Genomic DNA, 22,067 nt, shown 5'->3' on the forward strand with positions numbered 1-22,067 from the left:
AATAAAGGAGTATATTTGTGGACGTGATGTTTTACTTAGAGGAATAAAACATATTTGGAGAATTACATAGACAGGAAACCAATGTAGATGCATGAGTTTTTCCATCTAAGTAAAATGAGAAAGGTTTGGGGTTTTGAACTGAAGAGCAGTGACTTGGGATGTTACAAACAGCTGAATTAATACTGGACTTCTGGGATATATCTGCGAGCACAAAGCATCCACAAGCTAGCGCTGAATGAGATCTGGGTTACTTACATTACCCTAGCTAATTTTATTAGTATGGTGCTCAAACTTGGCTCATATATTCACTTCTCTGAGGCTAATATAAATATGTCCATACTGCGCTGTACAGTGCCTTGTAGACACATCCAGGGGGGGGAGTGGATTTGGAGAATAACGGCACAGAATAGATAGGGTGCTGAAGCAAGGGCTGGGATTTGACGCTTGGAGCATTTGTTTGGTACCCTGCAAATTCCAGTTCATCAGAGAGGGAAGGGGGCTGGGGCTGGTTGGAGGCAAAAGGTTGAGTCAAAAGCCACTGTGATCAGTGTAATTCTGAGCAGGAGACTATCCATAGCCCATACGCAGCGATTACATCTGGCATCCCTTTTGACCATTTCCATTATGTGACCCAAGACTGAATAGCCATGCAGGAGGAAGAGCAAACCCATTGCAGCGTTTTGCTCTTAACGTATGCCCACACAGTGCTTTGCCAGCAGACATGAACACCTTCTTCCCATTCTCTTCCCTTCAGCAGTCCTGTGAGCGCAGCTAGCGTGGCATCAAGCCCGAGCTCAGTGCTCCCAGCCAGGGCAGAGCCAGCCTGCAGCGTGGTGCTGGAGCTGGCCACTGCAGTTCATTTTTGCGAATAAACCGATAGTGTGAGTTTTCCAGCAAATACATTTAAAACAATGAGTTTCAGGTTTTAGCTGCGAGTTAGCTTTCTTTTCCAGACTGAATTGCGTTACTGATGCTCTTTGAATGTAACTTACCCAAGATTAATTTCTAAATTATGTATAAATTGTTTAATCACCTGTGAAACTGAACAAATTTCAACTTTTCATTTCATTAGCTGCAAGATGAATGTTGATTAAATGTGTTTGGAAGGCCAGGGTTTGATGGCGCATGCAGCAAACACCACTGAGGTCTCTGTTTCATTTAATGCAGTAATAATAAACACTCCGCAGGCAAAATTTCAGCAATCAAGAACACTTTTGCTGTCTTTTCTATCTATAAATGTTTGGCTAAATGACAAAATCGGGGAGTGGGAGGGGGGAAGAGGGTAAAAAATGAGTCAGACTTACTGCCTTAATGTAACCTTCCTGGCTAAAAGTATATTAATTGGCAAAATGAATTACCTCAGACTAGAGCAGAGAAAGGCCTCTATTGTGTGCGGCTGTGGCGTGAAACCTATACCCTTTGGCTTGCACGTTCTTTCCTCGGCATCGTGATCCATCCCATCCGATCAGCAGGCTTCAAAGTCAGCCTGGCGAGATTTACAGAGCCTTTCAATTGGAAGCTCTTTCGTTCAGTCCATTTGTGCATTAAGCCAAGTTACTTTAAAGTATTTCGCAGTGAAAAACCTCCTTCCTGTGCAGAAGCTGCTCCCAGCTGCTTCCAATGATGCAGCACAGTACTTCTTCAACCTGCAAGGGTTAACATGTGGGAAAATGGGTCACTGTTTTTCTTTTATACAAGAGCTTGATGTCTGCAGCCCTTGCCAGGACCACGTGAGACCCGAGAGCAGAGCCTGCCTCCTTCCCAACCCTAAGGATGAGGTCCAGCAATAACATCAGGTAGCCGTGACCCGATCATCTGCTGGGATTGAAGGACGAGCATGGTCACGTGGGGGCTGCCTGGGTTTCGTCAAATGACAGCTCCGTGCAATATGCTTGCCTTGTAGCAAGGACTCAAATCAGTCTCTGGCCCAAAGCATTTTGTTGTCATTGCTTTTTTCCCAGTTCAGCAAATGGTGAATTGTATCTGTCTGAGATTGAAGGGGCGAGCGTCGCGATCTTGGGTAAAACAAGCATGATCTTTATCTGTCTTTTGAGTAAAAGGGGCCATAATTCATGTGTTTTATGCTCCACTATCAGTCTCTCCTTCTCCTTTCCAGTATTCAAAGAAAGGAGCAATCCCATTTTTTTCAGGGACCCTCAGTGAAGAATTTGGTGAGCAGAAGATGTCTTGCTGATTCTTGGCAGGGAACAAGTATAACAGACTGGCAAAACTAATATGAACTTCTGAAACTGTTCATTGTCTTTTTTTGGATTTGACAAAGGAAAAGCTTAAGAGAATAAATACTGAGGGATTGCACATGAGTAAGCATGCTATTTCTCTCATTCCTGCTCATCAGAGTTAAGTATTAGAACAACAAGGAGGATGAAAGCCATAGGTTAAATAAGTTCAGTCCAATTTCCCATAAGCCAATATCCCATCTGAGTGAATGTTATTTGCTGCTGTAGATGGTTACTTCTACAGAGAAACTGAGTCTGAACAGTGCTGGAGACTGTGCAACCTTCTCACCCGCTCAGAGAAGTTCTCCCCAGGTCAGGGCTGCGACCAGCAGTGGAAAAGGCACATGGAAAGCTGGGGTTTGCCACTGTTTCCACTCTATTTGTTCTGCGGATAAATAAATTGAGGGCTGGAGTCTTCACAGCTGTCAGTGTGCCACCTTTGAACGTATTCTCTTAGAGACATAGGAAAGTCAACCACATGTTCAAATTGGTCCTAATTGTTACAGGAAGGCTTCTGAGCCGTTCCAAGACCATCTTTTTCCACTGAGCTTGTATTACAAAATATTTCTGGAATTAGATGGAGCAACAAAAATAACAGCAGTTGTTTTTTTTTCTGTCACAACTTGTACTTTATGTTCAGATGCCTTTGAAACAAATCTGACCCTGTCCTGTATGTTGAATTGGCTTTCTTGCTTTGTAAACTGTCACATGCTCAAGCGCTAGGCTTTAAATCAGAGATGGCAGACCTCGGATTAGCGTGGTGGTATTTGTAACCTCTAGCATTTTGTATTCCGCTTTCCCACAGGATCTCCTGCCCTCACTGGCACTGGAACCATTGCTGTCATGGTAGATGATGTCAATGACAATGTCCCCACATTCGCCTTTAATGTGTATTCTGCTACTGTTCCGGAGGATGCCCCTACAGGGACAGATATTTTGCTCGTAAATTCCTCAGATGCTGATGCTTCTACAAATGCTGTTATTAGGTAGGTCATTTGCTGTTGCTGGATGTAATTCTGCCTCATAACTTGCCTGAAGAATTTTTTTCCCCGTGTCCGTCACCAGAATGCCATAAAGCTGTGAGACACAAAAGGACAGCTGTATACGTGTAGCTAAATTATTTCTGCAAATCTGGTGCTTTTTTTGTTAGAATTGTGTTAAGCACAAGTAAAGCTGCACAGTTATTTTAGTTTTTTACTAAATGAAAAACAAACTTATTTAACTTGCACCTGAATGTAGTTGTTAATAGGCTAGATTTATATTTCTCAATCAATGTAGAGGCAGATGAATTAAAAAAAAAATCAAAAAACAAAAAAAACAAAAAAAGAAACCTTGAAACTCCAAATAATGTCATAAATTCATTAAGCACTTCAGCTTTCAGTCTTTACGTACACATCCTCTGTGTAAAGGAATACAACACAGGCTGTGAACGATCATCATTACTGACTGCCATCAGCTTGTGTAGCCTTCGGAAAGTTTTTCACCTTCTATTTTGCACAGCTTCTAGAGTTGAGACCTTGTAATGATTGATATAGTTAATAGATAAAATACAAATCTTTTAAAGTGTATTCCTGAAGAAGCTAGAAAACATTGTTCTTGGAGGCTGACAGACTTCTTAAATATTGATCAAAGCACCTTTCAGGAAGGAGTTGGTGGGGAAGAGGAAGATGCACTTTTCAAACACCCTTAACAAATTTCCTACAGAAGCAGACTTTGGGACAGAGTTAAATATTTTTTTTTTCCACTTTAAATGAAATCTCATATGAAACCACTCACCCTAAAAGAAATACAGAATGTGTTTTGCAGCTCTAATCATCTTTAGACTTTGATATTTAAGCTAGCCAAATCTAGAAATCTGTATCGCTTTTTTGCATAAAAATGTCAAAACTAATGGATAGTGTTAATTTTGTGATAGCATACATGTGGGGGAAGGCTTCAGTATCTTATTTTGAATCTTAAAAATCTTAACTGTAGTTTAGATGACTGCTTATGGGGACTTGGATACATTTATAATAAACTAGCTGAGCAGGTACAGTGTCACCCAGCATGCTAGCACACGTTATGGGAGACGCTGCAGGCCACTGAATGCTCAGCAGAAACCACTGCCTGTCTTGACACTGCATTCATGTCTTTTCATTCAATAAGCAATTTTTACTGAAAGGCAATGTGTTCCTGGGGTAAATGTGTGGTCAGTTAATGCCTTCAGTTTAGAATGAAAATTACACAAGGTGAGCCGTAAAGTTTATCCCATTCAGAAAACCAGTAAAAAGTTAGAATTTGGCATTTTTGCTTGAAATGTTGAATGGTTTGCAGAGCTCAGCTGATGCAACTTAACTGGGCACTGGGCTGAACACTGGCCGTTCCCAGTTTCACAGACAAGAGTAATGAAGATGCTGAGTGGCAGTGACAAGCTGAAGATTATCCACCAAGGACTGATTTATTGCTAATGGCATACAAACCAGATTCATATTAGTTATTAATTAGAGGGACACATAGGTAATCTCATCATGTTTAACTGTTGTGACTGCAATTACCTGTATCTCTGTTTCCAGACTTACAAAACAGGATATAAAAGTAGCTTCTTTATTTGTTTTTTTAGTTCACCTCAGTTCATTCTTCAAAATGCATAAGAATATCACTGGTTTTTTTTTAAAGGAAGTAAAATAACAGATCTGTGTTATGGCAAAGCAAGTGTGTATAAAGTACTGTAATATTTTCTTTGCAACTAGCTACAAACCAAAAATAGAAACTTTATGTTTTGGCATCTTTAAATATTTGAAAAGCATCCAGAATTACCATTTATTAAATTGTGAAACAATGAAGCCTTTACTTCTTTTTACTCTCACTCTTAGAAACTATTTCTGGCAAGCTCCTTTAGAAAAAAGAGTTCCATACAAAGCATGAATGATTATAATGATTGTGTCCCATAACCAGGAATTATGAGGGTGCTCTCGGATTTCTTTGGTGTGGTTGAATTGCTTTAATATCTCTGCCATTAGTCTTTGTCGTTCACTCAGTACCTCATAGTAGCATAGTTGATAAAAAAATTTTTTTCCATCGTAAGTAGCTATTTAAAAATTGTTTTCAGGTTTTGATTTGCACTTTTTGGACTCAGGAACATACTTTGTTTTTCTTGGACAGGGTTTGTCCAGATTCAGCACTTAGAGTAATGCAAATCTTAAAATACAGCTGGTATTACAAAACTGGCAAAAAGCCAGAAGGACTAGAACACGTAAGGTCTTCTTATCAGAGGGACTGAGCATTCAGGACTCCTTTTCAGTCTTGTTAGAGCCTGTTTCAAAATCAAATCTTTGGTTTCCAAAGATGGTATGTAAAATCCTCTGCTAAAATTTTCATGTAAAGTAAAAAAACGGACTGTATCATGCAAGAAGTAGGTAATCTTGTGCAAAACTGTTGCATATGCACAGATGCCAACTCTTTTTCTCTTATTTTTGGTGATAACCTGTGAAGTCATTAAAGAAGGCCAAAAGGTTGTTAATGGCAATGCACACTTGAGCAGTCTTGCTAGAAATAGTATAGATAAGAGGGGTCGGCACAAACTAGTCAAAAGACCAGATATTAAGTGCTTCAGTCAAATTGCTTGTATGCTAGTTGTCACCGTTAAAGTTTTGGGGTTTGGGGTGGTTTTCCTTTTTGGCTTGGGTTTGGATTCTTTTTTTGTAACTATGCTGAGACACACTTACATTGTCCAGTTGGTTTGCATGCAGTTGTACTCAGATATAACTCAGAATATCCTATGGCAAATGTAATTTGTCGTTATTGTCTTTTTTTAAACAAAAAGGTTTTCATAGCATCTTTCCAATGCTAAAGCTTGAGGCATCCTATATATGTGAAAATACAGAAGAGAAAGTCCCTGTTTTCTGCGACACCTCACACAGGGTTAAAACACTGCAAATCATTGATGAAATTCGCCCAAGCTGCTGGTGTTTAGGGAGATTTAAGTGGTGCTTTAGGCTTTGTGCACCTTCTTTCCACCCTAGATGCACATGGCTGTGGCTGGAGAATAATTACATATGGCCATCATATTATATCACAATTAAGCAATTAATGTGTGCTCATGGCATTCTGTGGAGCTGTGGAGATTAATGACTGAACAGGAGAAGTTGCCACAGCTTATTACACAAAGTGGCTCAATCAATCCTCTAGGTAAAGCTTCTAGCCTGTGTTATTATTTCTGTCATAACCTGTGCTGATTTTACAAAGGTGAAGATAGGAATATTACTCTCTTTCATAAAAACCATTTTCTTCTGAATCTTATAGAATCATATACTTCAAAAAAGCTGCTACTGTGCTGTACCAGGTTTCTCTGAAGAAGCAATGCTAGCCACGGCTATGTTGGTTTTTCTTTTGGATATAACATTAAATATGGGAATTGTTCATTTCAGCCAGCTTTTCTTTCCTTTGTTTTGTAGAAAGCCCATTATCTGAATTAATAAAAAATGTAATATTAACCAATTACCTTTAAAAATACAGCCCAGTGCTCCACACGCATATCTTTGAGATTCTTTCTGTATGAACACAAGCTGGGTAAGCATTCAAGGAGAAAGGACAAATTCACTGTGCTAGTAAGGCAGAGGTAGCCCATACGATGCACTGCAGTAAGCACACAGTCAGTGCTTATCAAATCACATTTTTGCACACACATGCAGATGTGTGCACGTACATGCACACCAATCAAGGGTCAAATTCTGGTTCCAATTAGCCTTTATTAAGGTAGCTCTGTGGTTACTAATATGCTATTACGATGAATTAACATTGAAATGTTGAATAGCAAAACTTAGCTCAGTATCAGTAAACAGTATGAATTATAAATCCTCATATTGTTTTGTAAAATTGTCATCCCTTTGTTTCAGAAAACAGTTTTTTTTTTTAATTATATTCTGCAGATTCAGTGAAGAGGTATGTCAGCCTTTTGGAATAACACTTACTGCATTAGCCCAGGGATGTCAGTACTAGAGGATGCCTCAGTAGGCAATTTTGAGAGTATGTCCGACTGTATCTCCAGATGTACAAAGGCTCAGTCTGCTCCTCATTTATTAGAACTCTGTGTCAAGCAACTACGCTTGGAAATCCCTAGAAATGTCATTTATGACAGGTCTCGAAATATGGAAGAGAAAAAAAGTGAAGACAGATGACAGTCAGAAGAAAATCAATGTGTTGATACCCATCAACACAGTGGTTTGAAGAGTATAGAAAATTATCATCTTAAGGTAGCAGGCTATCTTATGAAATAGTAATTGAATTTTTCTTCCTCATTTTTTTTTCTTTCGAACAGCTATAGGCTTACCGGTGGCAATTCACAGTTCACAATCAACCCTTCAACAGGACAAATCATCACCAGTGCTCTCCTTGATCGAGAGGCAAGAGAGAATTACACTTTGGTGGTGGTGGCAAGTGACGGGGGCTTCCCCAGGGCTCTCTCCAGTTCCACCAGCGTGCTCGTTGCCGTCACTGATGTGAATGACAACCCACCCAAATTTCAACACCATCCCTATGTCACCCATGTCCCATCGCCTACCACTGCAGGTAACCTGATCAGTGGCAGTGCTTGGGATGCTTCAGGTTGCATGAACATCTTACCGAATGCAAAGCTGTGCCATGAGAAGTGTTTCTGAGATGTTCCTCTGCAGCTGTTTTCCAGGTTTTGTTATCTTCATGTTGCTTGGGAATGAATAATGGCACAATTCGGCAGGTTTTTTTTGTTGGTTCTTTCCATCCAAATTCAATTATCTTGCTGCGGTTATGTAAAGAAGACATAGTGTAAATGAGCACCCACTCAAACAAGTAATGAAATTATTTTGTCAAGATTGGGAAGGCAATGGCCTCTTTTTCCTCTGAAAGTCTCCTCCTGCATGTAAATGTTCTTTTTCCACCCTGAGCAATTCTTAAAGAGGATTTTGCCAACCTCTTCCGAAAAGGCCGTATCTATATCAGATTTTAATTATGTTGCCTTTCCTTGAGCCACGTGGTGAAGGAAAATAAAATAAAAGTAACAATCTTCCTTTCGTGGAACCTACACCCAAGTTAAAGTGACTTCACTCAATGCAGGAATTAATTTCTGATTCAGTTTATGTTGAAAGAAGCCTGGTATATAATACATTAGAAATGGGTATTTTCTATTTGCAGAATATTTTCTATTTGTGGAATTGGCATTGCAAAGGGAAAGAAAGGAGCATGTGTGTATTTGCATGAGGATGGAGAGAGTTTACTGAAAGATCCTGCTATTCTGAGATTTTTTTCTAAGATTTAAAGTGAACGAATACTGAGACTTCTTCTATCTCAAAACAGTAAAAAGATTTTATAATACGATCACTGTATTACCACCGTTTCACCGAACTGCAGTCAGACTGGTTTGCTGTGGAAGTCAGTGACTGTGTGTGTATTCTTATGCATATGCGTACATGGCTATGTGATGCCTGCAGAGAGGATTCCAAGACAAATGGTTTACAAAACAAATTTTCCTTTAAAAGAACAAAAAAAAAAAAGGGGGGGCTTATTTCCATGCCTTGAGTTTTCTCGCTAAATTTTAAACAATTGCAAATACTTCTCCTTTTTATGGAAGAATGCATTTGTTTGCATTTCTTCCCTGTTTCCAGAACAGTATTATGAAATTATTTTATTATTGCGTTGGTGAATCTTTGTATATTCTGACTAGGGCACACAGAGCCTTTGTGTGGTTCTTTTTGGGGTGTTTTGGGATTTTGTTTGTTTGTTTGTTTTAAACCCATTATAACTAGAAACATATAGGAAGCCTAAGCTGTATTTACTCTGGTTCTAACTTAGCAAAAACCCAGGGATGCATGCACTTTTTTATTTGCAACTTCCTCAGTTGATAGTTCACTTTTAAATAAAAGGAAATGAGAATATCTTTTCAAATGATTTTGAAAGGCTGTTGACATGGATGTTACTAGCAGGCATGATGTCCATTAGCAAAAAAAACCAAAACAACAAAACAACTTTAGTGAAGTCCAACGTAGCATCTGAAATAGATTTTCCAAAAAAGAGAAAAAACCCATATAACTTGATCAAGATTTTTCCTTTTATTCCAGTCACAGAATATCTAGTGTATATTTTTAAAGAAAGAGCTTAATTTTCTTCTTTTTTAATCAACTTTCAAAGAGGGAACTAGTAATAATAACAATTAGTAATATAATTTGCTTAACTGAAGCAAAAAATCTTTTTTTTTTCCCCGTCCTATTTCTCACAGTGGTTTGGATACTGTTCTTGTCTGAATATTCCTCACCGTGGAGCACAAATCATTGCACATGACAAATAGTGACATGAAGTATAGTTTTAAGGGGACACTGTCAAAGGCATTCCTGCCTGTAAATGATTTTGCCTTCAGAGGTTGAAAACAACATGATTTTTATACAGGAGTGGGTATTTTCTAATTTTCAGTACCAGTAAAACATCAACAGAGTGTTCTGCAAATTGGTTGGACAGTGTCAAATTTGAAAGACGTGCTGTGCATTAGATCTGTAAACTCTGGTTCAAAAGAACACCCAGATTCTCCTTGCAGATGGCCAAATACAAAAGATAATGCAAATAGTGCCCGCGTAGTCAAGCTCATTGTGAAGTATAAATTCAAAAGACCTGAAACGTAATATATTCATGTTATTGCATTAGTGTGCAATAGCTATGTATTTCTATGTGATTTTACCCCTGTCTCAGAGGACTGGCATGCTTTTACAAATGCAGTTCTATTAGTTACTGTCCTCAGAATACTCTTACAACATCAGAAGCAAGAGGCTACTGGGGATAAAGGAGCAGCATTTGGGGAATAGGAAGAATAGGGTCTGCAAGGGAAGGTGGGTGTGTAGGGTAAATTTCCATGGGTGCTCCTGGTTACATAACCTTAATAGTCATTGAAGTCATTGAATTCCAGGGTTTTTTTTACATGGATAAATAAACTATGAGTAATTAAAAAAAAAAAAAATCAAAATAACATTCAATCTTATTATATTTATGGTTGTCATAATGTGAATGTTCTAGAAATGAGATGCTGGACTTCCAAAAAGTTGCAGGTCCATTTTTCAGTGCAGATGTATGTGCTGCCACTGACATCTGTTCAAACCCACATTTTTTGGCTGCGTGCATGTCTTTGCAGGCTCACAAACTCATCTACCCCTTACTGAACTTACCATCTTGTGAAAAAAGCAGTTCATTTCCAGGGCAGTGTAAGGAAGAGCAGATTGCTCCAGGATGAATACCGGGAGGGCGACCCTCTCGAGTGCTTCCGAGTGAAAAGCTGGCATTGCATTTGCCACAGTTGGTGCATCTGAAGATGCCCTAACTTTGTTCTCCGTTTCAGGCTCGTTCGTGTTTGCTGTGACCGTCACTGATGCAGATGCTGGCTCCAATGCCGAGCTCCATTATTCCCTTGTGGGGAAAAACTCCGAGAAATTCCAGATCGATCCAGCAAGGGGGGCGATCCTGGCTGCAAACCTGCTGGCGGGAGAGTCTGAAGTCACCATTTCTGTTCACGTGAGGGACGGCGGCCGGTACCCCAAGACAGACTCTACAACTGTCACTGTGAGGTTTGTGAACAAAGCAGAATTTCCGCACGTTCAGGCGGATCAGGAGACCTTCACGTTTCCTGAAAACCAAGCGGTCGATACGCTTGTCACGACCGTCTCTGGGTCTTCAGCCAGAGGAGGCTCCTTGTCTTACTACATCGCCAGTGGTAACCTGGGCAGCACCTTCCTGGTCGACCAGGTGACAGGACAGCTTTCTATCAGGCGGGCTTTGGATTTTGAATCCATACAGAAATTTGTGATTTGGATCGAGGCCAGAGATACGGGCTTTCCTCCCTTTTCCTCCTATAAGAAACTGGAAGTAACAGTGATAGACGTCAATGATAACGCGCCGGAGTTTGAGCAAGACCCCTTCATTGCAGAAATAGTGGAGAACCTGTCCCCACGGAAGATACTGACGGTTGCTGCTGTCGACAGGGACAGTGGTCTAAACGGACAGCTAAATTATGAAATAATTGAGGGCAATACGGAAAATAGTTTCAGTATCAATCGAGCCACTGGTGAGATCAGAAGCATCAGGCCCTTGGACAGGGAGAAATTGTCTCGATACACGCTAACCATAAAAGCTTCAGATAAAGGCACCCCGCTCCAGAGCACAACTGTCAAAGTTATCATTAATATTTTAGATGAAAATGACAATGCTCCGAGGTTTTCCCAGATATTCAGTGCTTCCGTGCTTGAAAATGCACCTCTGGGTTTTACGGTAACCCGAGTCACGACATCAGATGAAGACATTGGGGTGAACGCAGTCAGCAGGTACTCCATAAGGGATACGAGTCTCCCGTTTACCATCAATCCCAGCACCGGGGACATCACCATCAGCAGACCACTAAACAGGGAGGACACAGACCGCTATAGAATCAGGGTCTCTGCACATGACTCCGGATGGACAGTGAGCACAGATGTCACCATATTTGTCATGGACGTCAACGACAATGCCCCCCGATTTACAAAGCCATCCTATTACTTGGAGTGTCCTGAGCTTCCTGGGATTGGGTTGAAGGTCACCCAAGTTTCAGCCACTGATCCCGATGAAGGGTCGAATGGCCAAGTCTTCTACTTCATAAAATCCCAATCTGAGTTCTTCCGAATTAATGCAACCACGGGGGAAATTTTCAACAAGCAGTATTTAAGGTACCAGAACTCCAGTGGTTCAAGCAATGTCAACATTAATAGGCACAGCTTCATTGTTACTTCTTCAGACCGAGGCAGTCCTCTGTTAATGAGCGAGACAACCGTCACCATTAACATAGTAGACAGCAACGACAACGCACCGCTGTTCCTGGCTCGTAAATATTTTACTCCTGTTACTAAGAATGTGAGGGTTGGCACAAACTTAATTAAAGTTACTGCAGTGGATGACAAAGACTTTGGCTTGAATTCTGAAGTGGAGTACTTTATCTCTGATGAAAGCAAAACTAACAAATTCAGACTGGACAGGAGTACAGGCTGGATTTCTGTGTCATCTTCACTAATGGCTGATTTGAACAAAAACTTCCTCTTTAAAGTGAAAGCAAAGGATAAAGGTAATCCTCCACTCTCATCCGAGGTAGCTGTTGAAGTAGTCGTGACAGAGGAAAATTACCATACACCTGAGTTTTCGCAAAGCCGTATGAGCATTACTATCCCAGAGAGTCACTCCGTTGGAACAGTGGTCAGGACAGTTTCAGCCCGAGACAGAGATGCCGCTATGAATGGATTAATCAGATATAATATTTCCTCTGGAAATGAGGCTGGTATTTTTGCTATTAATACAACTACCGGTACACTGACACTAGCAAAACCACTTGATTTTGAGTTATGCCAAAAGCATGAGCTCGTTGTTACTGCCACAGATGGAGGTTGGGTGTCCAGAACAGGCTACTGCAGTGTCACTGTTAGTGTTGTTGATGTGAATGATAATTCTCCAGCATTCAGCCCCGAGGACTACTTTCCCAACGTGTTAGAAAATGCCCCCAGTGGGACAACGGTTATTCGTTTAAATGCCACTGATGCTGACTCTGGACCTAACGCTGTGATTGCATATGCTATTCAGTCCTCTGATAGTGACCTTTTTGTCATTGACCCCAATACAGGAACAATCACCACCCAGGGATTTTTAGATTATGAAACAAAGCAAAGTTACCATTTAACAGTAAAGGCTTTTAATGTTCCAGATGAAGAGAGGTGCAGCTTTGCTAGTGTCAACATCCAGTTAGAGGGCACAAATGAATATGTGCCCCGTTTTGTGTCCAAGCTTTATTATTTTGAGGTTTCTGAGGCAGCCTCCAAAGGTACCATTGTAGGTGAAGTTTTTGCAAGTGATCGTGATATGGGAAGTGATGGAGAAGTCCACTACCTCATCTTTGGCTACAGCCGAAAGAAGGGCTTCCAGATAGATGAGAAAAGTGGCCAGATCTGTGTTTCAGGACCTCTTGACAGAGAAAAAGAAGAACGAATCTCTTTGAAGGTCCTTGCAAAAAATTTTGGGAGCATTCGTGGTGCAGATATAGATGAGGTAACTGTTAATATCACTATACTGGATGCCAACGATCCTCCTGTTTTTACCTTAGGAGCCTACAATATACAAATCAGCGAGGGTGTTCCTCCAGGCACCCATGTCACATTCGTGAGTGCCTTTGATTCAGATTCTGTCCCTAGCTGGAGCAGGTTTTCCTATTTCATTGGGTCTGGCAACAACAACAGTGCCTTTTCCATCAACCCGCAGACGGGACAGGTGACAGTCACTGCGGAGCTGGATCGAGAAACCTTGCCTGTGTACAACCTGTCTGTGCTGGCCATCGATTCGGGAACGCCGTCTGCTACAGGGAGTGCCTCTTTATTGGTGACTTTGGAAGATATCAACGACAATGGCCCTACCTTGTCCAGCAGCCAAGGAGAAGTCATGGAGAATAACCGTGCAGGAACTCTTGTGATGACGCTTCAATCATCAGATCCTGATCTCCCTCCAAACCAAGGTCCCTTTACGTATTACTTGCTCAGCACTGGCCCCGCAACCAGCTACTTCAGCCTTAGCACCGCTGGCGTGCTGACAACGACGAGAGAGATCGACAGGGAGCAAATCAGCGATTTCTACCTGTCGGTGGTTACGAGAGACTCTGGCGTTCCTCAGATGTCTTCCACAGGAACTGTGCAGATCAAGGTAATAGACCAAAATGACAACCCGTCTCAGCCCAGAACGGTAGAAATCTTTGTTCACTATTATGGCAACCTCTTCCCAGGTGGAATTTTGGGTAACGTAAAGCCACAGGATCCAGATGTGCTAGACAGCTTCCAGTGCTCCCTCACCTCAGGAGTCACCAGCCTCTTCAGCATTCCTGGGGGCACCTGCGAGCTGCACTCACAGGCAAGGTCCACGGATGGCACTTTTGACCTGGCCGTCCTCAGCAACGATGGGTTGCATGGTGCTGTCACCAGCAGCGTCCGGATTTTCTTCTCAGGCTTCGGCAATGCCACCATTGACAACAGCATTCTCCTCCGTCTGCGCACCCACAGCATGCAGGATTTCCTGATGAATCACTATCTCCACTTCTTGCGCATCGCCAGCTCCCAGCTGACGGGCCTGGGCACCGCCATCCAGCTCTACGGGTTGTATGAGGAAAGCAACCACACTTTCCTGATGGCAGCTGTCAAACGCGGCAACAACCAGTACGTGAATCCCAGTGGTGTGGCCACCTTCTTTGAGAGCATCAAAGATGTCCTCTTCCACCAGAGCGGGGTACGGATTGAGGCTGTGGACCATGACTGGTGCCTGCAGAGCCCCTGCCAGAACGGAGGGAGCTGCCTGAGGAGGCTGGCAGTGAGCCCAGCTTTGAAGAGCCACGAGAGCGTCCCCGTCATCATCGTGGCCAACGAGCCCCTCCGGTCCTTTGTGTGCAGGTGCATGCCGGGGTACGACGGGAGTCTGTGCGAGACTGACATCGACGAATGCCTCCCTTCCCCCTGCCACAACGACGGGACTTGCCACAACTTGGTGGGAGGCTTCTCGTGCAGTTGCCCGGAGGGCTTCACTGGCATGGCCTGTGAGAGGGATGTCAATGAGTGCCTTTCCAACCCGTGCAAAAATGGTGCTGCCTGCCAGAACTTCCCAGGAAGCTTCAACTGCGTTTGTAAAACTGGGTATACAGGTACACTTTTCCTTCTCTATATCTTGCAGTCCAGAAGAGATGGAAAGAGGGTGGAAATGTACCTTTTTAGCACAGGATTGTCTGAATATGAGTGTCCCCAATAGATGAAGAGGTCATGCAAAATGAGGTATTTGTAGTTATGAAAACTCAGAAAACCAGGTGCCCACACTATTATTTTATTTTAGCTTTGTCCTCAGGCAAATCTCACTTACCTGATGTGTGTTAGAACAGAAAGATTTTTACAAGAGCTATTTTAATTTATTAAATATGTAAAAAACATTTCCAATGATTAAGGATGATTTTTCTGTTCTTCTTATTGTTATGCATATTGTGGTAGCATTTCAAGTCTGCGAGTTGTGTGCCAAGCAAGAAAATCGGCCTCTGCCCCAAATTGCTTACAGTCATACAAGACAGAAAACAGATGAAAGATATGGGAAAAAACGGAATGCAGGCAGAATGATCAAGCGTGTCTGTTCTGTATTTTGTCCCTTTGTCATTTTTTTTTTCATTAACAACAGAAATGTCTGCAGCATTCCTGCCTCTTCTGAGTATTTTTTCCTCTAGTATTTATTACACATTCAAACATAGCAGCATCTTATCTCTAGAAAAGTAGGGTGATGGTTGCTTCTGTCAGGAGTAGGATATTTAAGGAAGGTCTGAGCAATTTTAACCATCACTTATGGCCACTTTTTTCAGACATCATAAAAAAAATCTACCCAGAGAAGATTAGGTAAGGCTTTCACTACCTTTTTTAAGGGGTATTTCTGTGTCACAGATGCCCCAGGGCAGCCCAGGTCAGCAAAGCCGTGCTTATTATGGTGTGGGTATTTGGGCTTGCCACCACTGCCACCAAAACTCGTTTGTAAGCAGTAGAGTGATCAGAGGGTTGATTGTTCTTTTGTTTTTTTTTTCTTAAACTAGATTAGTACAGGAGATGCCATATACTTTATTGCAAAGGAGAAGGTTAATCAATTTCAAGATAGAGGTTTAACTACTTCATTTAAAGCACAGCTAGAGCCGTGAGTATATATTCAGTGTGAAAGGTCTGTTGGTAGAAAGGACACTGATGTGATCCGTGTGAACCTCACGAATGTACTACTGAGCCTCAGGTCAGGAACAAGTATTGTTAATTGACAAGCAGTTCTGATTAAGTTACTAATCCAGGGTTTTATTTCATGTCGTATTAGTACATCAAATTGTTTTGCCAGGGGCATGGCAAAATAATTCTAGGGCACCTATCCCCTGTGACTCTTTAGGTCGTTAGCACGAGAGATTCCACAGGCATACGTTTGCTGTTGCAATGAAGCAAAACGCTTCATTAACTCTCTAGTATATGCCTCTAGCCTATAATTTGAAACATTCAAAAAACATCCAGCTCTTTTCTTCTGGTGTTAAAGCTCATGTCTTAACGTTCAACCTGTATGTCAGCTAAAAATACAGCTCTACACGTGACAAGCTTGAAAAAAAGAAGAACGTTTTAACTAAGAAAATGTGATGAGAGACTCTTACAGTTTGAAGTGTTGGATTTCTTTCACGCCACAAATTAAATGTGGCATCTAATATGAGCTTTCTTAAACTCCTTGTCAACACAAATAACTTTAAAATAGACTACCACTGAGGCAGGCATTTCTATTTGGGAGTCAGATCTTTTTAAATCAGGTGGCCATTGCAGGATCGAGAATTATGTAAGTAAGTGTCTGGAGATAATTGATCAAGACAGAAAACAAATGGCACCAAAGTATGTAATTAAAAACCAAAATAGCTTCGGTGCTGAATATCAGCAGAGCTTATTAGGTAAGATCAGAATTAATATTCAGTATACTTAGACATTTTACGTCTGCAAAAGCATATTTGAAATTCTGCAAATTTAGTATTCAATAGATTCTGCAAACAGATGTCAGAATACAGATTGTTTGAGAATTCTCGACATAGAGACTATTATGTCATTATTATGCTGCCAACAGAAAGAGGACACAGCTGCTTGGGCGTTTAATGTAAAAATAAAGCCTGAAACTGTTTCTTTATGAATATAAACCTTGAGTGCCTCAGGAAAAAAAAAAAAAAGACATCCAAAATAGTGGATTTCAAATTTGGTTTGGAATGAAAATACAGTCTCATAATTGAATTTGCGTGCTTGATAAAAAAATAATATTTACATGGTACTGCATACAAGTAGAAATTAGTGTTTTCTGAGACAGACACTCCATTCACCATAGATTAGAGTACATGAGCTGTAGACCTTTATAATGGCCTACCTGAAAACTGAGAGTCTTACTGTTCTTTGATTTATTATGTTTTGTCAGCTGCATTTTCACTTCATCATACTGCAATGGTAGTGTAGTTCTTTTCACTGAATAGGATTATAAAGACTGATTACCTCAGAGCAACATCATTAGGGTTTAAACAGTCTTTTATAATTACATCTCTTAATGATCATCAGGTTTTGTTTTTAAAAGAATCACTTTCTGGAGGGAATATACGTTGTGATTTACAGTAGTTGTCTGCCCTTCCTTTGAGCCCTTCATTTCCTGTTTTGCAGGACTCATTAAGATGAAGGAATGTAGGTTTGTGAAATTGTTTCAAATGCAAGATTAAAATACTAGAACCACTTTAAAAGATGGACACAGAGAACCATAAAAACTAAAACTCTCAAATCAGCTGAAATCTAACCCAAGAACATTCAGTTGATATCTGTTCCTGTTACATTTTTCAATTAAAAAAAAAATTCTCAGGAAGTTAGATTTTTGCATAAGCCTCTGCGTGTGATATCATCAGCTTGCAGTCATGAATGATAAATGCTGAATGCTGTCTGTTATCAGTTATCCAGCATTATCCTCATATTTATGGTCTTCGGTAAAAGATCTTTCTGACACAAAAATTAACACCATGAATCTTTCAATATTTCAACTGATAAGAGATCTATAATCTCAACTAACTGCAACGTTCACCTGAACTGGAGTGTTACTCGAACAGCTCTGGTTTGGAGTCTCCTTGGTTCTGAAAACATTGGCTGAGACGTTTCCTTCCCCTCACTGGATTTGATATCCTGAAACACTAATCAAACATTCATGATTAGCCTAATTCTTTATGCTGTCCAAATAAAATTATTCCCCAGCTGAGAAGTGCATAGTAGTCCGAATGTGTCAAAACGCTTCTTGAAAATTGACTTGCGTAAGCCGTGAAAACATCTCATAATTTTTCAAGGCACATTACTTACGTGGGATAAAGGTCTATCAGAATGTGACTCTTAAATTCATGTTGTAAAACTTAAAGCAGCAGACTGTTGTGGCAAATGACCTCTGAAAACCAAAACTACTCTATTTTGTGGCGTTAACATCACTGTCATTGTCTTTCTGGAAAGCAGTAAAACTGAGCACTTGGATTCTGGTGGGAATGTTTTTATGTGTAGTGGCAAACAGTTTCTTATCCTCTTCAGTCCAGTAGGGTTCCTTGAATGTTTTATCTGTACAAGAGAAAATTTCGAAATAGCTAGCACTTGTGTAAATTCTCTACTCAAGAAAAAGTCCTCTAAAACTCCTTCTTTTTTTTTTTCCCTCCATAAAAAATATATCTAAATATAAGCAAAATATCTTAGGCAGTACAGCAAAAACAATGGGTTTCTAAGCTATGTTTTTTTTTTCCAGATGTAAATCTTTAGTACATACCTTATTGTGTCTGTAACCCATGAAACCAGTTAGACCATCAGGGTGGACTTGAACAAGTACACTCTTCTACAAAGGTTCTAGAAAGCTAGCATTAGCATGCTGCAGGGGAGATAACGGAACGTGGTGGGACAACCTGCTGCCATCTTGGATGGCTCTACTTGCTAGAAGAATAAGGTGTTGAAAGGAAGAAGTCGAAGTTTAGTAGCAATTGCAGGAGCAAGTACAATGTAACTGGTATCACAGGATGTAGTCCTGAGCAGCCTGATCTAACTTTGAAGGTTGCCTTGCTTTGAATGGGGGTTGGGCGTCATGACCTCCAAAGCCCCTTCTGCGTAACTTTTTCCGTTATTTCTGAAGTGTATGTTGTTGTTCTGAGGTCTAGAAAGATCCACTTCTACCCATCAAGTCTGGCAATAACAAAAGAGGGAAAAAATAGGAGCACAGGAGGAATATGGTTTAGATGAAAAGGGAAGAGCAAGAAGATGCAGTTTGAACGCTCGTGGACCATCCAAAAACCAGGAGCTGGTAGAAACTCTCTGGATCTTGGCAGAGTAACCAATGCAGGCTGCCACTAATAGCTTGAAATATGGAGACCTTTTCTTGGAGGATGGACCAGGAACACACAAGTTTCTGTCTCAGAGAAGTCTAAAGAGGGACTGACCAAAGAGGGTCTGAAGGTAGCAGGAAATTTGGATGAATTGATGAAGTTCAGGATTCTGCAGAAAAGAAGGAATAACGCATTGTAGCAGCAACTGTCTTTAGAAGAAACTGATGTAAGCTAATTGGTAGGTTGCGTGGAGGGATACACATAGGAGAAGAAATTCAGGAAAGTTGGAATATTTTAGAAGAAAGAAAAAGTGTAACTAAAAATTATCCTAAGGCAGGAAAAAAAGATGGATGTCTTGAAGAGTTTTAGGTGGTCATACCAGGTTTGGGTGTTTTTTTTTAAATTGAAAATGAGTAATATACTAAATAAAAAGAAGTTTCTGTTCTTTTGGTAGTTACATGACATCATATTATATTGCTTACCTGCTTATTTATTTATCAGTTTCTAGCTTATAACTCTTATCATCTGTTTACCAGGTTTTTCTAATGATCGTGCTTTTTCAATGCAATTTATTTTAAATCCTTATACAGAACCAACATAATGATAAACTGGAATATTATTCCCCAATGTTTGGCTGAAGAGCTCTTGCTTTCTAGGATAAGCATGTTAAACATGCATTTAAAGAGGAAATATAAATTTCAGAGACGTCTTTTGTTGGATTGTTATTTCAAATGTAAATAGATACATTTTTCCCAGGTCTTTAGCACTTCAGTGAATGGCAAAGAATAGCCAAAATTTCTTGTTGATTTTAAATATTAGTTTTAATAGCTCTGGTGAATTGTTAAGTCGGAGTATTCATCTTCTCCTGTGTCAAAACAGTTGGAATAAATGCAAACACACTTTTATTGGTTCATGAATTATTCAAACAATTGTTAGATATGAAGAAGATGTTGTTATTCGCTGGTTAAAATATCTGCAGCTAAAATAAACAGCCATATTTGTTGCTGACTCAGCAAATATGCCATCTTTAATGTTAGCTGAGAAAAAGGAGAGTATTTTGTTAGACTGAATTGCAAAAAACTGAATAAGTCTTATTAACTACACTTGATTTTTGTGAAGACGAAGAAACATTGCTGAGCTATCTTAAGCACCTTTGCCTCACTCTTGCTATATGTTCTCCTTGGTAAATCAACGATCTGTACTATGTACCATATTTTTTAAATAAAGAAAACAGCAAAATCTAACAGAAGAAGTTAGCTCATCCTTCAGTCATGCCTATTAAAGAAGAAAATATAAATAAATACCCCCAAAGCATAATTAGATTCAGACACTGGAAATGTTTCCTGGATTTATGGTGAATCTACAAGTTACGTATCAACCACAGGAATCCTCCAGTACTCTGTTTCCATCCTGCTTGCAGTCACAGATGGAGGGCTGCTGCTCACACGGAAGAACTGCCTTCAAACTTCTCTAGGTTAAACAAAAGTATAGAGGAAAAAAAAAAAGAGGTTTTCTTAATTAGATGGCTGAAGTTGTGAAATTCTGAAAAAGCTAGCAGTTAACGTGGCACAGTCCTCACTTTCTACAGTTTTAGGGACCAGCACTCCCTGAGGACTGCATATTGTGCATTGCTGTCCTGTGAGATGTGAGAATTGTAAGATGTACGTGACACATAAGAATGGGCACCCTCTATGCAAGCTCGTGTTGTACTTCAACATATTTTATTCCCCACACCATATAAATACAATGTAATTCATTATCGGTGCAATAGGAAGCATTAAGGCAGTCTTAGCCTTTGCTATGTGTGTATATCCTGGCCTAGATGAAGCTCGAGGAGAGGTCTGGAAGAGTGTGGCTGATTTTGCCAGTTTTTGCAGAGAAGCATGAGGGACAAACATGACGATACTTTCAAGTTTGCTGAGCAAGCAGCAAGCTGGCGCTGCTGGCAGAAGGAAGGCAGGTACCAAGCGTGGTGTATAGTGGAAATGTTAAATTAATAAAATCTAAGCAGTGAAAAACTTAGAAGTGCAGACCAACACATTTGTAGTTAATGCTTGCATACAAAGAAAATTTCAGTTTTGTACATTGAATCTCCTTGTCAGTATTTGGCATCTGTTAAAATCTTCACTTTTTCTCTTGGTTCCCTTCCTCGTTGAAATGAATTATGTGACTTCAGTTTATTCTCTGGTGAATAATATTTACCACATGTGACTCTGCTTAGAAAAGGACTGTATCCAGGATAACTTGTTTTGGCTCCAGAGGACTGTGGTCCCTCTGGGTCAGGAAGGAGGTTGTAATTGATGAGGAAAAATAAGAAAAATCATATAATGTACAATAGCAGCCTGTGTTCAGCACGCCATGTTCATACAGGGTCCAGCAAGGGCTGTCTGTATCTCCTCCACACTAATTAGTACTTTGCATTCAATAAGAGAAAAAAAAATGTTTTTTTAGTTTAGTTCAGCATCTCCTTTCATTTCATGATCTGTCTTTCACAGACCAGTTAAAAAAAAATAAATTTAAAACTCCCGACCACTAATACCTATATGAGATAATTACAATATGAGACACTTCAAAAGTAAAGTTAATTTCTCTGGGCTGCGTATTACGCCTGTGTCAGGGCTGGGAGCATTGTGTCTGTTTCCTCTCTCCATCCCACAACCACAGCTGGTCCCTGGCACCCTCCCTCCTGGCCACGCGTTCAGCATTGGTTCATAAGCTCGTTACCTAAATACCAGCCTGACTTTCCTACTGGCCTGAATACTCTGACCTGTGAATTGCTTTTATTCTCTAATCACAGGGAAAACGTGCGACTCCACTGTCAATTACTGTGAGTGCAACCCCTGTTTCAATGGTGGATCCTGCCAAAGCGGGATGGAGGGATATTACTGCCACTGCCCCTTCGGTGAGTACACCTTTCCTCTTCGCCCCTTCATCTT

The 22,067-nt window shown here is 40.5% G+C and overlaps 1 protein-coding gene across 1 annotated transcript in view; it reads left to right on the plus strand.

Annotated features, from left to right (window-relative positions):
* The window catches only part of FAT4 (FAT atypical cadherin 4), a 148,499-nt gene that overhangs the window by 103,945 nt on the left and 22,487 nt on the right, over positions 1-22,067 (plus strand). The window contains exons 7-10 of the mRNA XM_075422095.1: positions 3,043-3,223; positions 7,534-7,784; positions 10,570-14,919; positions 21,929-22,033. Coding sequence (XP_075278210.1) covers positions 3,043-3,223; positions 7,534-7,784; positions 10,570-14,919; positions 21,929-22,033 — 4,887 coding nt within the window. The remainder of the gene's footprint in view (positions 1-3,042; positions 3,224-7,533; positions 7,785-10,569; positions 14,920-21,928; positions 22,034-22,067) is intronic.

This window comes from Opisthocomus hoazin, chromosome 5, assembly GCF_030867145.1.
Source record: "Opisthocomus hoazin isolate bOpiHoa1 chromosome 5, bOpiHoa1.hap1, whole genome shotgun sequence".
NCBI classification, from domain to species: Eukaryota; Metazoa; Chordata; class Aves; order Opisthocomiformes; family Opisthocomidae; genus Opisthocomus; species Opisthocomus hoazin.